The following is a 13959-nucleotide window of genomic DNA, read 5'->3' as shown; positions in this document are numbered from 1 at the left end:
AAGAGAATTTACCTATTATCAAACTTTTAAGTAAGAACATTATCTGTGTTCTCTCGTTGGTTTTGTACGATATTTTAATTTTTAAGTGAGTTATGAGCTTATGACATTTTTGAAACTGTACATTTCAAAATTGCCATACCTTACTTATAAATAATATCAATAAAAGGCTACGTTGGGCCCTAGGTAATATTCATACCTTTTTTCAATCCTAATTTTATAAACTAGAATATTCAACTTACTCTAATATCAAAATTAACAGCGCATTATTGAAACTGGTGAACAAACATTTGGTATGTCGTATAATATGTATGTCAGACGGAGACAACACGTCAACACATATTGGGGGTGCGATGTCCTCTTAAATATATTTTTCATTTTTATCATAATATTATTTACTTAAGAATTTCTTAGAAGCGGTTGGCCTGTTAGATTCATTTTCCATTTATTAATTTTATTTATAGATAGATAATTGTCACGGCACAAATATGAACGATACGCAAGTACGCGGCCGTACAGGTACAACCACAAATACCCGACATATTCACATTTTACATTCTGTGTGCTTCTAAGCGGTCTGCAACTACGCCTTCTATTTGTGATTTATTTTATTTATACGCCCATGGTACATAATTAAATTAATAATAATAATAATAATTTATTCAACTTCTTTCATAGTAATGATTACATTTAAATTTTAAATTAACATTTTAAGTTGATTATTAAGGTAATATTGTCATTCTTATTTTAGGTAATTTATAAACTATTAATATTTTTAATTAATTTTTAGTGCGTAATACTATGTATAACTTTAAGTGCAGAAGTTGCATATTTAGTACTTTTTTAGAACTACAAGTTCTCTGCTCACTAACTCTCTGAGTGAGATATTCAAATCTCATAAAACCAAAACTGGAAATCGGTGATCAAAACGAGATACCAATTGTTGGACTTAGGTACGGTTTCCCTGCAGCGTCCACACTGCGTTCACCCTGTTTTCCCTGTAGCGTCAGACGCCGTAATTTTATTATTTTATCCCACTCTTTTAGCTTAATTTTACAAAATTAAATTATAAGCACTGTGACCGTTGTCTCTTCCACATGTAGTTTCCATGTATAAGTTCTAATTTTTCAATTTTATACCAATAATTATTATTATAATAGCTTCAAAACCCATGGCAACGATTTATAAACAAAAATTTCCATAGGAAATCTCAAAATCCCTGTTTGAGCACCTCCCGGGGCTGGTCCTCACCCTTTTTAAATTAGCCTATCTTCTGCCCAGAAATCTAATCTATCTCTGTGCCAAATGATCCCGTGCACTTCGTTGCCCAATAAAAATGCCAACTCTATATGAATAATATGTTTTACATATTATTATGGCAACCATTTATATACAAAAAATTCCATCTGAAATCTCAAAATAATATATAAATGGTTGCCATGACAATATGAACACACGGACAGACAGATATTAGACATACATTCATTTTTATATATATAGATAATAATAATATTATTTGTGAATTGTTGCTTCGTGATGACGAAATTGAAATTGAGTTACTACTTACTTATGAACTTAATTCCAAAAAAACGAAAACCTTTCAACAGTTTGTTTTCCACAAAAAACTCTGAAGGATTCTTTAAAAATTTGATTGGTGGACATCTTATTAACAACAAAGAAAAATTCCGGGATTTTTTTCTTCTAAATCGCGAACAGTTCAAAATAATTTTATCTTTGGTTCAAGAAGAAATAACAAAGAAACCGACATTACGTGTACCTGAGCCAATATCTCCAGAGGAAAAACTACTTTGACGTAAGATTTGACCTTTATTCATTTAGTTATTACGACAATTAATAATCGAATACGCACGGACGTACGGTGTAAAATGTATTAATCGGTTTGTATGAATAATAATAATATAATGGCTCGTTAAAAATAAACGAGACTTTAAAAAACAGAATTCAAAAACCCGTTTTACGAAAAAAGAAATCTAAAATCGTGTTCGATTCGTCGCCGTCAGTCGGTCCGCGGGGTCGCTGCCCTTATACCTCGCTCGGTAAACAATCTACAAATTACACTATTATTATTATTAGTATTTATAATCGTCATTAAAAAATAATAATATACGACGAATAAAACACGTTTTATAGTTTTAAACGGTCGGTTGCAGGCGACGGACGCAGGGTCGTTCGAAAATTTCGTAGACATCGATTATTTTTTGTTCGCCTGCCATTCTCACCGTAGTTATAATATTGTGTATGGATCTCGATTATTAGCGGGGGGTTGCCTGCCCGCACGTCGAAGCGGTTAGGTACTTGTATATCTGCGTGCGAATACAATAATAAATAATAATGTACGTCTCTTGGTTTTTATTCTTTCCAAGCCGATGGTACCTATTGTTGTGTGATAAGTAATAATAACGCGCATTGTGCTGCTGCTAAGACTCCCCGCCGACGGGTCGAAAAGGGTAAAATGCGATAAAACAATAATAATAATAATAATAATAAAAATATTCTCAAGATTGCCGAAGTCCTCAAGGACAACACAAAAGCTAAAAGCATTTCAAAAAACACTTATGACAACAAAAAAAATGGTTATCAGCATCTATAGAAGGCTGATGCTTGGCGCGCTCTCTAGTCTCTACAACTAGTACGCCATTGACCGTGGTCGTGGCGTTGGCTGTAACGCCGGCGGATGGGGTGTGAATATTTTGGGCGATAAATGCCCCGGTGAGAACGCTGCCTCGTCGGCGGCGGCGGCGACAATAACAAAACGCTTGTACGGCGGAGCGGCCGGCCCGACGCCCGAGCGGCGAGTAATGAGCATTGTTGAAATACTACTGCGCGTCGCGCCGACGCCGCCACTCGGTCGTCGTCGCCGTGTTGATGTCATTGTTGTCGCCCGGCCCGCCGCTTTGTGCGTGCGTGTGACACGGTGAGTGTTTTTTTCGACGCAACCTTGGGAAGCGGCGGCGACGACTACGACGACGACCGGGTTTTTGTTTTTCCCGATGTACAAACGGAAAACATTATTTTGTTGATCGAAATCCGGCGCGCATGCGCCGCGGCAACAACGCGCCGCGGCCGGCAGTTGTTCACTAAACATTGTTTTATAACGTGAACTAAACCCAAGGCCGGTGCAGTTTGCCATCAACCATTGAAACGCGCGCCCGTTTCCGTCGCCGATTGTTCTGCTACTGTGCTCCTCTTGCATCTTCTTCGTTGTCGGCCGGCCGGCACAACAATATTGAAATATTTTTACGATAATAATTGTTATTATTATTTAAAAAATCTCCCGCCGCCGACGATATTATTATTGTCATTTGTTTGTCTGGCGTGTGTTATTTGTTAGTTTAACACCGTCGACCGACCCCGCATGCGCGTCACCACCACTCGAACCGTCCGAAATTCGAAACGAAAACCCAACGGTTTTCCACTCTCGTCCGTCGCACATCGAGCGAGGTTGAGGGGCTGCGGCGACGGTGGTGGTTCGCGAACCCTGTGTAGGGGCTATGGAGTGGTACCGGGAGCAGACCATACAGCTGATCGACTTGTTCCGGAATCGTCCGGCCCTGTGGGACACAAGTTCGGTGCACTACCGTAACAAACGTATGAAGAATGAGTCGCTGGAGCAGATCAGCGCCAAGCTCAAGTGTCCCAAGGAGGAGATCGCCAAGAAGATATGTACGTTGCGCGTGCAGTTTAGCCGGGAGAACGTCAAGGTGAAACGGGCCCGGGAATCCGGTGGCACCGTTTACAACCCCAAGTGGTTCGGCTACCAGCTGCTCTGTTTCCTGAACGATCAATCCCGGTACACGTCGCAGCCGATCAACAACTGTTCGCCGGGCGCCGCCACTGCTCCGGGGGCGTCCGGAGCCATGTCGAGTGGCATGGTCGCGCAAAACGTGAGTAATATAGTGTGTTAATGTAATATTAATACTATTTCGACGATGTCATCACTTTTTGTTGACCATTATCATCAAACTAAAAATAATTTCTACAAAGGTATTGATCAAGTGCTACGGTGTAACTCCGTCCGGCGATCTTCGTACAATGTGGTGGATAGATATTTCGATGAGTATCAACCGGTTAGTTCCAATAGTTGTAGGTGGGAACAGCGGCGGTGAATCTATGTGCGGTGAGCTTTCTTATGGTTTATCCCCTTCCGCCATTTATAGACATGACGTTTGCGTAGTCCTTTACAAATATCGTGTCACCTACGTTTGGAAGTCGCTTGAGCTATGACAGTAATATTAGTAATTGTCTAATCGAAAGATAATTAAATAGTTTGCTACTTTCGACATGTAACAATAGGATAATCATGATGATATTAATGATATACCTAAGTGTAATATGGTACCCATGCTAATTTGAATTGTGTACCCGACCGTGGAGGATTTATGGCCTTTATTTATTGTATTGAAATATGTTTCTTCAAAAATCTGTACATTCTACATCTTGACGTCTTGTGAAAATATTAATTTTAATAGTTTTGGTCTATTTCTAGCACTTCTGAGTCTAAAACTGTAGTTTGATAGATGCATATAAGTATCATTATCGGTTTCAGCTGGTTTTTTCACCCTTCAGGGGGTGATTACTACAACGAAAACCGGAAATGATTTCGGAACCACGTAAAACTGGCGGCCGAGACGTGAGTAAACACTCGCAACTTGCATCATGGGGCGCACTGCTTTGTTGTGACGTTGTTAACGTTACCGTTGCGAGTTGACGACGCTTATCGCTCAGCGTAGACGGCGCGACGCTTGCGCTTGACGGTATATAGTATCAGGCCGCCCCTAACGCCCGCCCACCGATGGTGCATGATGGTTGCTCCGTCCGCTTGACAAGCACCGCGGGTTCGTTCGGATCAGAGCGATCGTCACGTACATTTTTACTCTCGAGTTTGAAAACCGTCTGTACCAAGACTATATTATACATAATTTATTATAATAGAAGATTATTGTTATGACTTGTTCGTCTCTGTGCATGTGGTCGTCATCACGAAAAATGTATTAGCCTCGCATTTTTTAGGGGGGTGAAGGGGTGTCATAATATTGCTTTATTGTTAAATTGTATAATATGTATTTTGTATACCTATACTTCAATGATGTTACATTATATTATTATTATTATTATAATAATATAATTATATTAAGATAATATATTTCTGGGATCACGAATTCTATTGGTATAGATATAAAAACTACGTTGTTTTACGGTTTTTACTTTTTACTTTTAATTATACTTTACTCAGTGAACGTTGTATTTACATCGAACATTAAACCCTTTTCCCAAATATGTGTTATGCACGCGCTCGCAGAAGTTGGTCTATTGGGGGGGGGGAGAGTTTGTTATTACATATTATAATATATAATATTAATTATTAACTTGGCCAAATTATAAGGTTTTTTATAATGGTCGCATTTTTTTGTGTATAACCACTTTCAATTTTTCGCATAATAATTATTAATTTTTCATAATATAGTCGATAAAAACATTTCCAAAAAGCCAGGTTGCCTGAATGAAAAAAGTTTTGAGAGTTTTGAGATTTTTAAATTATTATATTATTATATAATTAGAAATTTGCAAGGAGTTTATTTTATTTTTTAGTACATTTTTATGTATGTGTTTAAATGAAACTTAGCTAGGCGTGGATCTACAAATATTAAATAGGGGAAGTTACATATTTTTTTAGTACAATTACAATTATAACTTTGGGTAATAGATTATAGATAAAATTTGATAACAATATTTACAATTTTATTTATATTATAAATGTGTGGATTTTAAGACGTAAGAACTATTTATGATATAAAAAAAAAATATTTATACCTACCTATATAGCATTTCCGCCCCCTTGAATCCACTTAACTAGTTTATTTAGTAATTCATATTGTAATAAAATAGAAAAACAATTTTCCAGCTCTTATTCTAATTTTTAATTACTAATTAGGTTATATTACTAATATTGTATATTATAAATATAATTTGTAGTTAGTAATTAGGGCAAATGTCAAGTCTCTATTTTACATTGTTGGTACCTATTTTTTTTTTTTTATAGATATATTATGATATTTTGATTTAAAATTTACAACAATTAGATAAAAACTGGAATATTCGTCAAACTTCTGGTAGGTAGTTTCGAATTCATTAAATTATATCTGTAGGAATAAACCGAGGAATACATTTAAATAGGTGACCCAGTGTTTAGTATACCACTATACCATGATCGTATACTGTTTTACCATACCGAATACCGGTATACGAATACGCTTAAAGCAACTACCGTAATCTAATATACAATTTCAATATCTTACGCAAAAATTTTCAAACTCTTTCAACCCTTAAAAGTTAAAATTAATATTATGTATAGTCACCAACCTACAATATATACTAGCTAACTACCTAACTATGAATTATGATTAACTTCTATTTAACTGTAACGAAAACACTTAATTATTCTAAAAACAATACGCGGTGAAAAGTATTCTTGCCTTTGCACGAATAATTTGACACCTTGAAAGTATAATTTAGGTCGTTTATAATAAGAAAACGTATACTTAAATGATAAACGCGTTAACGTTTCCTTGGACTGTAAGTTAGAATATTTTGGTACAAAATACGGCAAAATCATTGCGTCCTACTTTTTAGAAAAATAACAATATTTCCACTCGTTCGTTTTGTTCGAAATATTATTTTGATAATGTAGTTTAAAATCTATAACCGACAAAGGAGTTTAGTGTTATAATTCATTTTAGTACTAACTGGGGAAGTGTGCAATCTACCATCGGTTTTTTATTTACCTATCATACTTCTCGCACAATTTTTCTAAACTATATTGTATAATGATTTATGACGTTTATCAATGTATAATGTATTAATTTATTATATAATTTATGTTTGGTTAAATGTTTAATACTTTAATGTCGACAAATATACGATATTATTATTGTATTCCCTTCGATGATCATTATTTATTAATACGTACGATCATCGATACAATTTTGATTCAAATTTCAAGCCAATTAAATATAATGATTACGTCATAATATGTACCTATATATAAGTATACATATATACTTGAATTCAGATTTACGCCATTACGTGTCGTAAAATGTTAAAACTAGTAAATAAAAATAGTAAATTGCTACTCAACCGCATTATTCTCTACCTGACGCAAAATTATTAATTATCCCCTCGTCTAGATAATCATATTTTGCACTCTTCAGTAAATTAGTATTTAAAAATAACAACGTGTTTCAATCATAGACATATAAATATATGAACTGCAAGAATCTAAGAAAATTGCCACACTATAAACAAAAGACACAACTAACTTATTATCTATAAAAATTAATTATAATAAGTTTTGTTAATTATCTAATATAAATTATATTATTAATTCTATAATTACTATATAGTATAATAACTTAACTAATTCTATAGTAATTGAGTCATATATAATCTTATATTAATAATTTTTTCATCCTAAAAGTTATAATAAATGAAGAATATTAGGTAAGTATAGGTAGTGTAGTACTAAATAAGGTGTTACATTTTATGGTAGATTATAGACAATCTGTGACCATGTATATAACCTAAGTCGTATTATAATCTTCACTTTTGCAAAACACTGAAACTTGAAATTAATGTTTTATACTACTTTACGTAAATACGTTTACCCAGGCGTGGATCCAGAGAGGGTGCTATAGCACAATAGCACCCCCCTTAGGCCTCGGCATATGCTTCCTGGAAAACAAATATTATGCATATTCATTTTGAGAACTAAAAAAATATCTTGTCATCAGGATGAAGTATACAGAATACGAGACCTTAACCTTCGCACCCCCCTATAAAAAAATCCTAAATCCGCCACTGCTTTTACCATACGATAATAATATTAGCAATTTTACGTTTAAAAGAAAATTACCTTGTAGTTTTTAAAGTAAGGTGTAAGCCATAATTTAAATTTATTCGTTTTCTTTCTGTTAATATTATGTAAACAATGTCTTGAGTTTATATTTTTCTTATGTATGTATATATGTTGTTCTGTACTTTGTGCCACTGCTCATTTTGTTATAAAATAAATAAATTACATTTATTGGCATTTTACTTAGAAAATTTCCTTGGTAGGTACCTTTCTAAGGTTAAGATTAAACTTTTATATAAAATACTTACGTTAGGTATACAATATGCATAGTATTACATTTACATAATATAGTGTCACACAATTGTCACCACTCTCCATAGTGTTATACATTTTTAACATATTTTACAATAAAAATTATTAAATCCAATAAAAATAAGTGTAAATTATGTTACAAGGATACAATGATACATGTATGTAGGCAATTAAACAGAATAGAAAAAATTGACTTTTTTTTACTTTGTTTATCCTTATTATCGGACTGCGTGTCATAGGTTGCCTATATAGTGTCAATATTGTTTGAAAGAAAAGTCAATTCCTGGGCATAATATTATTATAAGACCTAAAATGTAGATTGTCTTTCTCAGTACCGAATGATTCCAGTAATGAATTTTCAGGTTCCTTATTGGGCCCTGTTTCATCGGCTGAAGTGCAGCTTTAGTGTCGGGGGACATGAGTTCTATAAACTTCAACTGCAATAGCCAATAATGATTGTGCCGTTTGCCGGTCCACAATTTATATATAAAAATATAGCACTTGGATTTTGGATAGATAATACAAAGATAAACTAAAACAGCTGGTAAACAGCTCATCGTCTCTATATACTGCTTCTATTAAACTTGTCTCGATTTTTATTATTTTCATTTTAATTGTATATTGTTGTCTATTTCTGCAATTGTTTTGTCTATTATTTTTGAAACTAGATTTCCGTCAATAGTATGGTACTAATAGTAGTAATATCCAAGCTATTGTTTTAATTTGATATTCTTATACGAACATGATCTCGTAATATAGATGTAATTTTGTTTGCTCAAAAATCGTGCATAAAATGAATATACCTACATATAATAATAATATGTATTTATAGATATCCCAGTCAAATACACAAATAAATCTTTTAGAAAGTGTTTCGTTGATTACCTTGGTTCAATATATTTTAATCAAATATCGACGGTCGATAAGAAATATATATTCAATGGTGTACTTGGAGAAAAAAATAGTTAATAGATGACTTTACTCTGATTTATGCATCTCACAATAATAGTCCTTATGTAATTTAATTTATATTTATATTTAATTTTTATTTTTATTTAAAATGTCCAAATATGCATGTAGTTTAAGTTCTATATTAAAAAAAAAAAATGTTTGTATCTATTTGTACCACACTATTTTTTATTGATTTTTAAATGAAATGTTTTACTGTATTTAATGTCAACAAAACAATGATAAATCCTACTCCATCACAAGCTATTTTTACAGGAGTAGTACCTATATTTATATTTAGTATACTACCTATATTTATATTTTTACTATATCGTTATAGAGGAAAATATATATATTAATAAAAAAAAAAATAAATAAAAAAATAGTTCCGTAATGAATTATAATAGACAATAGTACATTGCCCAAACGGTCAAAATTAAGTAAAAACTACATACATTCATAACTTCTTAGTCAATTTATTCAATAGTTATCATTCTCATACTCGTAAATATGATAATGTCGAAATTACATATGGATCATAAAACACGTCTTTATAAAAAATGTCTTATTACCTACCTATATCATATCATTACGTAGTTATCGGAAAATCATCAATATTGCAATATTTTATGCACTTTTCTAAATTTAAAAAAAAAAAAATGATACTTTTTTTTATTTGCTAGTACCTGATTCTTTTTGTGTGACATTTTTTTAACAAATGAAGAACTAGAAGGCTTGAAAAATGTAGTGTCGCTCAGTTTAACCGTTCGTAATCAGCTATTCCTTGCAATTTTACAAACAAACAAAGTTTCAGAATTATATTAATAGATTATTAATAGATGAAATCAATAACTAATTAATACCATAAAAGTTTTTGAATGCAAAGTATATTATCTAAGACGATATTTTTTATTCGTTTCGTCAGACACATAATACACTGGTTTATTTATTTGCCTTTAAAGGGTGTCCGTTATAAAATTGCTGCCCATTAAATGTTAACACATGTTAAGCTATATACATTATACCTATAAGATTTAAATTTCCGACCATTGCAATTTATTTTAGCAAATAACAAACGAGTTTTTTATAGATTTTGATGGTCGGTAAATTGTGTTGTCTTCGTTTCGATGATATAAAACTAAACATATACTTTATTATACAGTATGTCCTGTACTCCTATAACATTAAAGTGACTCTAACCTAACCTATTTTAGAATATGAATTAGTGTAAACTTTAACTTTTCCAAGAAAACAATATTTTAAGCCGAAGTCGTTCGTCGCACCTTTAAGTTATGCTTATGACGCAATGAATAGGGTACAAAATATATTGTAGTTGCCTCTACATCTATGTATAGGTAAATTAGGTACCGGCTGGTTCTGTTAAGAGGACGTTACACCCGCATGCGCTGTCTCCGTCTTACAAACACGTAACATGAAAATTATACGTACTGAATAATCCATTTAACTTTGTTATAATTAATATTGGAGCGAATTTACCTATTATCAAGTTTAGAAGTGAGAATATTATCTAGTAAGCCTCATAGGTTTTTCTTATATTTTAATTTTAAAGCAAGATATGAGTATTTTAAAATTGTAAATTGTTTGTGCATTTCAAAATACTATCATAACTTGCTTTAATATAAATTAAAATGTAAAAAAGTCTATGGGATTCACTAGATAACATTCTCACTTTTAAATGTCAATTCCCTCAAATATTAATCATAATTCATAACAGAGTTAAATATATTATTCAGAACGTACAATTTGCTATGTTTTGCTTTTGTAAAGCCCCATAAGTGCAGACCGTATACGTCCGTATTAGTTTGTGTAGACTTTTGTGCATAAAAGGTTTGATGCCCGTGGATGTGTATTTATTATTGCATAATACAGTTTTTAGCATGTGTAGGCGATTATTTAGAGCTAGTATTTTAATTCTTATATGGTGGGCCCAAGTAGGTCTTTGATCGAGTGTTAGACCAAGATATTTAAAAGTAGGAGAGCAAGGAATTTAAGTACCATATAGAAAAACATTATGACTCGGAGCCTGTCTGAGGGTGAATAGATTTGCTTTGATTAACTTCAAAACGCTATTTGGTAAACCAGTTTCCCATACGGACAAGATGATCTTGCAGATTTGTGTAGAAGCAGTGAGAGGATCATTGTAGATGGAAATTATCGCTTTGTCAGCAGCATAGATATTTAGCTACTGATGTATTAAGAGGGGTTGGTCTGAAACACAAATATTATATAGAATAGGGAATAAAATGCCGCATTTTGAACACTGGCGTTTATAACTGCTATGTTGAAGAGAACAAAACCGTAGCGAATTTTAAAATTGAGATACGGTTTTATATTTATATAGTAAGCAGGTTGGAGGAATCTTTTAAGCTTATATAGAAAGCCATCGTGCCAAACGCGATAAAAAGCTTGATAGATGTCTAAAAAGTAAAAATACACACGTGCAATATAATTTTTGTTCCGGACCATAGCGTCAACTATACTCTGTTCCATTTAAGAGTGAACCGATTTCGCACACGCAGAGTGAGCCGCCAAACAGTGCCTGACCCACGCGATGGCTATGCGTTCTGTGATTGGCGGACAGTCATCGCCAGCCGTCGTCGGGCGCCCGTGTTAAAACTCTCGCCGATGTCCGAATTGTGGTGGGAATGCGCGGAAAAACCTGTTTTGGTCAGCCGAGCGTGGTTCACTCTTAGGTGGCTTAGAGTTTAATCTGTGCACTTGATGTACAGTCGAATGAGAAACACGAAACCCGAATTGGGTATCAGGCAGATTCAATATTATTGAAAATATTATATTTAAGACAATTTACAGTGCTCATAAAGGTATAATATTTGAATTTATAAGAAAAGTTATTCAAGGTTGAAAACACAAACAATAAGTCATTTTTTTTATAAGTGATTTCAAAAAAATAAAAACGACAATGCGCAGCCAAAGTTCTCCTTTTTATGTGGTGTAAATCTCGTTTCTTAATTATGACTTATGACTGTAGCCTTCTCGGGTCTTTCTCGCGGAAAACAGTTTTTGCTATGTCGTACATTTGTGTGACGGAGACAATACAATATGCGGGTGTAGCGTCGTCTTAATTATTATATACCTACCTATCTTAAAGCTTACTGAAATTTATGGTTACTATTTACTTATTAATAATCATCGGCCATTGGTTCGATTCATAAATAAACAATTGTTTGCATCATGATTCATGGGTCAAGTATTTCGGTGTGCCTAAGTTCGGGTTATTAACAGTAACTATTAGGTATCTACTAACTATCTATAAGTAAATAACAATTTAATGAAGTATAGTTATATAAGTTATAACACACGCTTATAAAATGTCACTCCATCAGTCGTCGCATTAGCTATAATTTAAGTTTAAACTTAGTTTGTTTAGCTAAATAAGTTTTTGTATTTTCGTACATCCTAAATTCTCGTTAAAAAAAGTATTAAAAAAAAAATAATAAGTAATTTTTTTAATTACGTTGTCTAAAGTTCTGTTATTGACCACGCTACTTCTTTTTGCTTCTTATTCGCTTCAAATTAATTTCAATGTCATACTTCCTTGATTTGTTAAAATTAAATAAATACAAATGTAATATAATTTAAAAACTGTTGTTGGGATCCTCATTTATATGCACTGTATTATACAGTCATTAGTCATTACGCATTACTTTATTGTTCGCTTAAATAAACATTCGGTTTGTTTGGTTTCTACTATTTCTTCTGTTAAAAAACATTACATGCAATTAACTAATCATTAAATCATTGTATACTCTATAAAGTATACACGGTTTTCAGAGATCTATTTATGATAAATCATTGCTGTATACTTGACCTCTGGTCGAACTACTAATTTTGTTTGAAAAATGTAATATTATATAATGTGTGAATCTGTAGTTTTAGCGTTCAAACGCGTGAGATATACGTGAGTATACTTACATTACTAAAATTAACCAATTAATTGACATCGGCGGTATTATTTTTATCTAGTTCCAAACTATATAGATTATAGACATATAGTATAATAATATTATGATAACTAATGTTTATTATACAATTGAAAATAATTTAAGAGACTGGATATTTTTTTACTTTTCTTTTAATACTCAATTGTTGATATACATCACTTACCTATGCACATCTAAAATGTTTTCATCTTAACGTTTTAATGTTATCTGGATACTCTATAAAAGTTGGCTCAATCTCAAACAAAATCTTCGTTCTAATGGACCATTATAACTTTATATAGCAAATATATAATACCAAGTACATTACACGAGCGATATGACAATTATCAATTACCTTTATGGGTATATTATAATTTATGAACGCGTAAGATGGGATGAATACAACGAAACTAGTATGTAGATCAATTAATACTATTACCTTTTTTTATGTTTATGTATAAAATTAGTTAAACAAAAACAGTTGCGGATCTAGGATTTTTTCATGGGGGGTGCTAAAGTTAAGGTCTCATATTCTGGTATTATGTATACTCCATATATACTGATGGCAAGACTTTTTTTTAGTCCTCAATATTAATGTGCCTAATATTTCAACTTTAAAAACAACACTATTTAATATGGTACCTATAAATTCACTTTTGCTACGCCCTGCGTTTTTTTTTTTGAAACATACGTATTTCGACGAGTTAAGAACGATGGTGCAAAAATAAATTCAACAGAAACCATTATTTTGCATGTTATATTCTTCCAAAGTTGGGGATTTTACATATTTACATGCATACGCACAACATCGTACTTAACTGTCGCTGGGCCTATAAAGAATTTTGAATTTTTTTTACGCATTTTAACAAG

At 32.6% G+C, this 13959-nt stretch overlaps 1 protein-coding gene across 1 annotated transcript in view; it reads left to right on the top strand.

Annotated features, from left to right (window-relative positions):
* Positions 1-2846: 2846 nt before the first annotated feature.
* LOC100159016 overlaps positions 2847-13959 on the top strand; it is a 27237-nt gene continuing 16124 nt past the window's right edge. Inside the window, exon 1 of the mRNA XM_029487451.1 lies at positions 2847-3902. Coding sequence (XP_029343311.1) covers positions 3510-3902 — 393 coding nt within the window. The 5' untranslated portion in view covers positions 2847-3509. The remainder of the gene's footprint in view (positions 3903-13959) is intronic.

The sequence above is a fragment of the Acyrthosiphon pisum genome, chromosome A1 (genome assembly GCF_005508785.2).
Source record: "Acyrthosiphon pisum isolate AL4f chromosome A1, pea_aphid_22Mar2018_4r6ur, whole genome shotgun sequence".
NCBI lineage: Eukaryota > Metazoa > Arthropoda > Insecta > Hemiptera > Aphididae > Acyrthosiphon > Acyrthosiphon pisum.
Note: the sequence above shows the minus strand (reverse complement) of the source record. Positions and strands in the feature narration are given on the sequence as shown.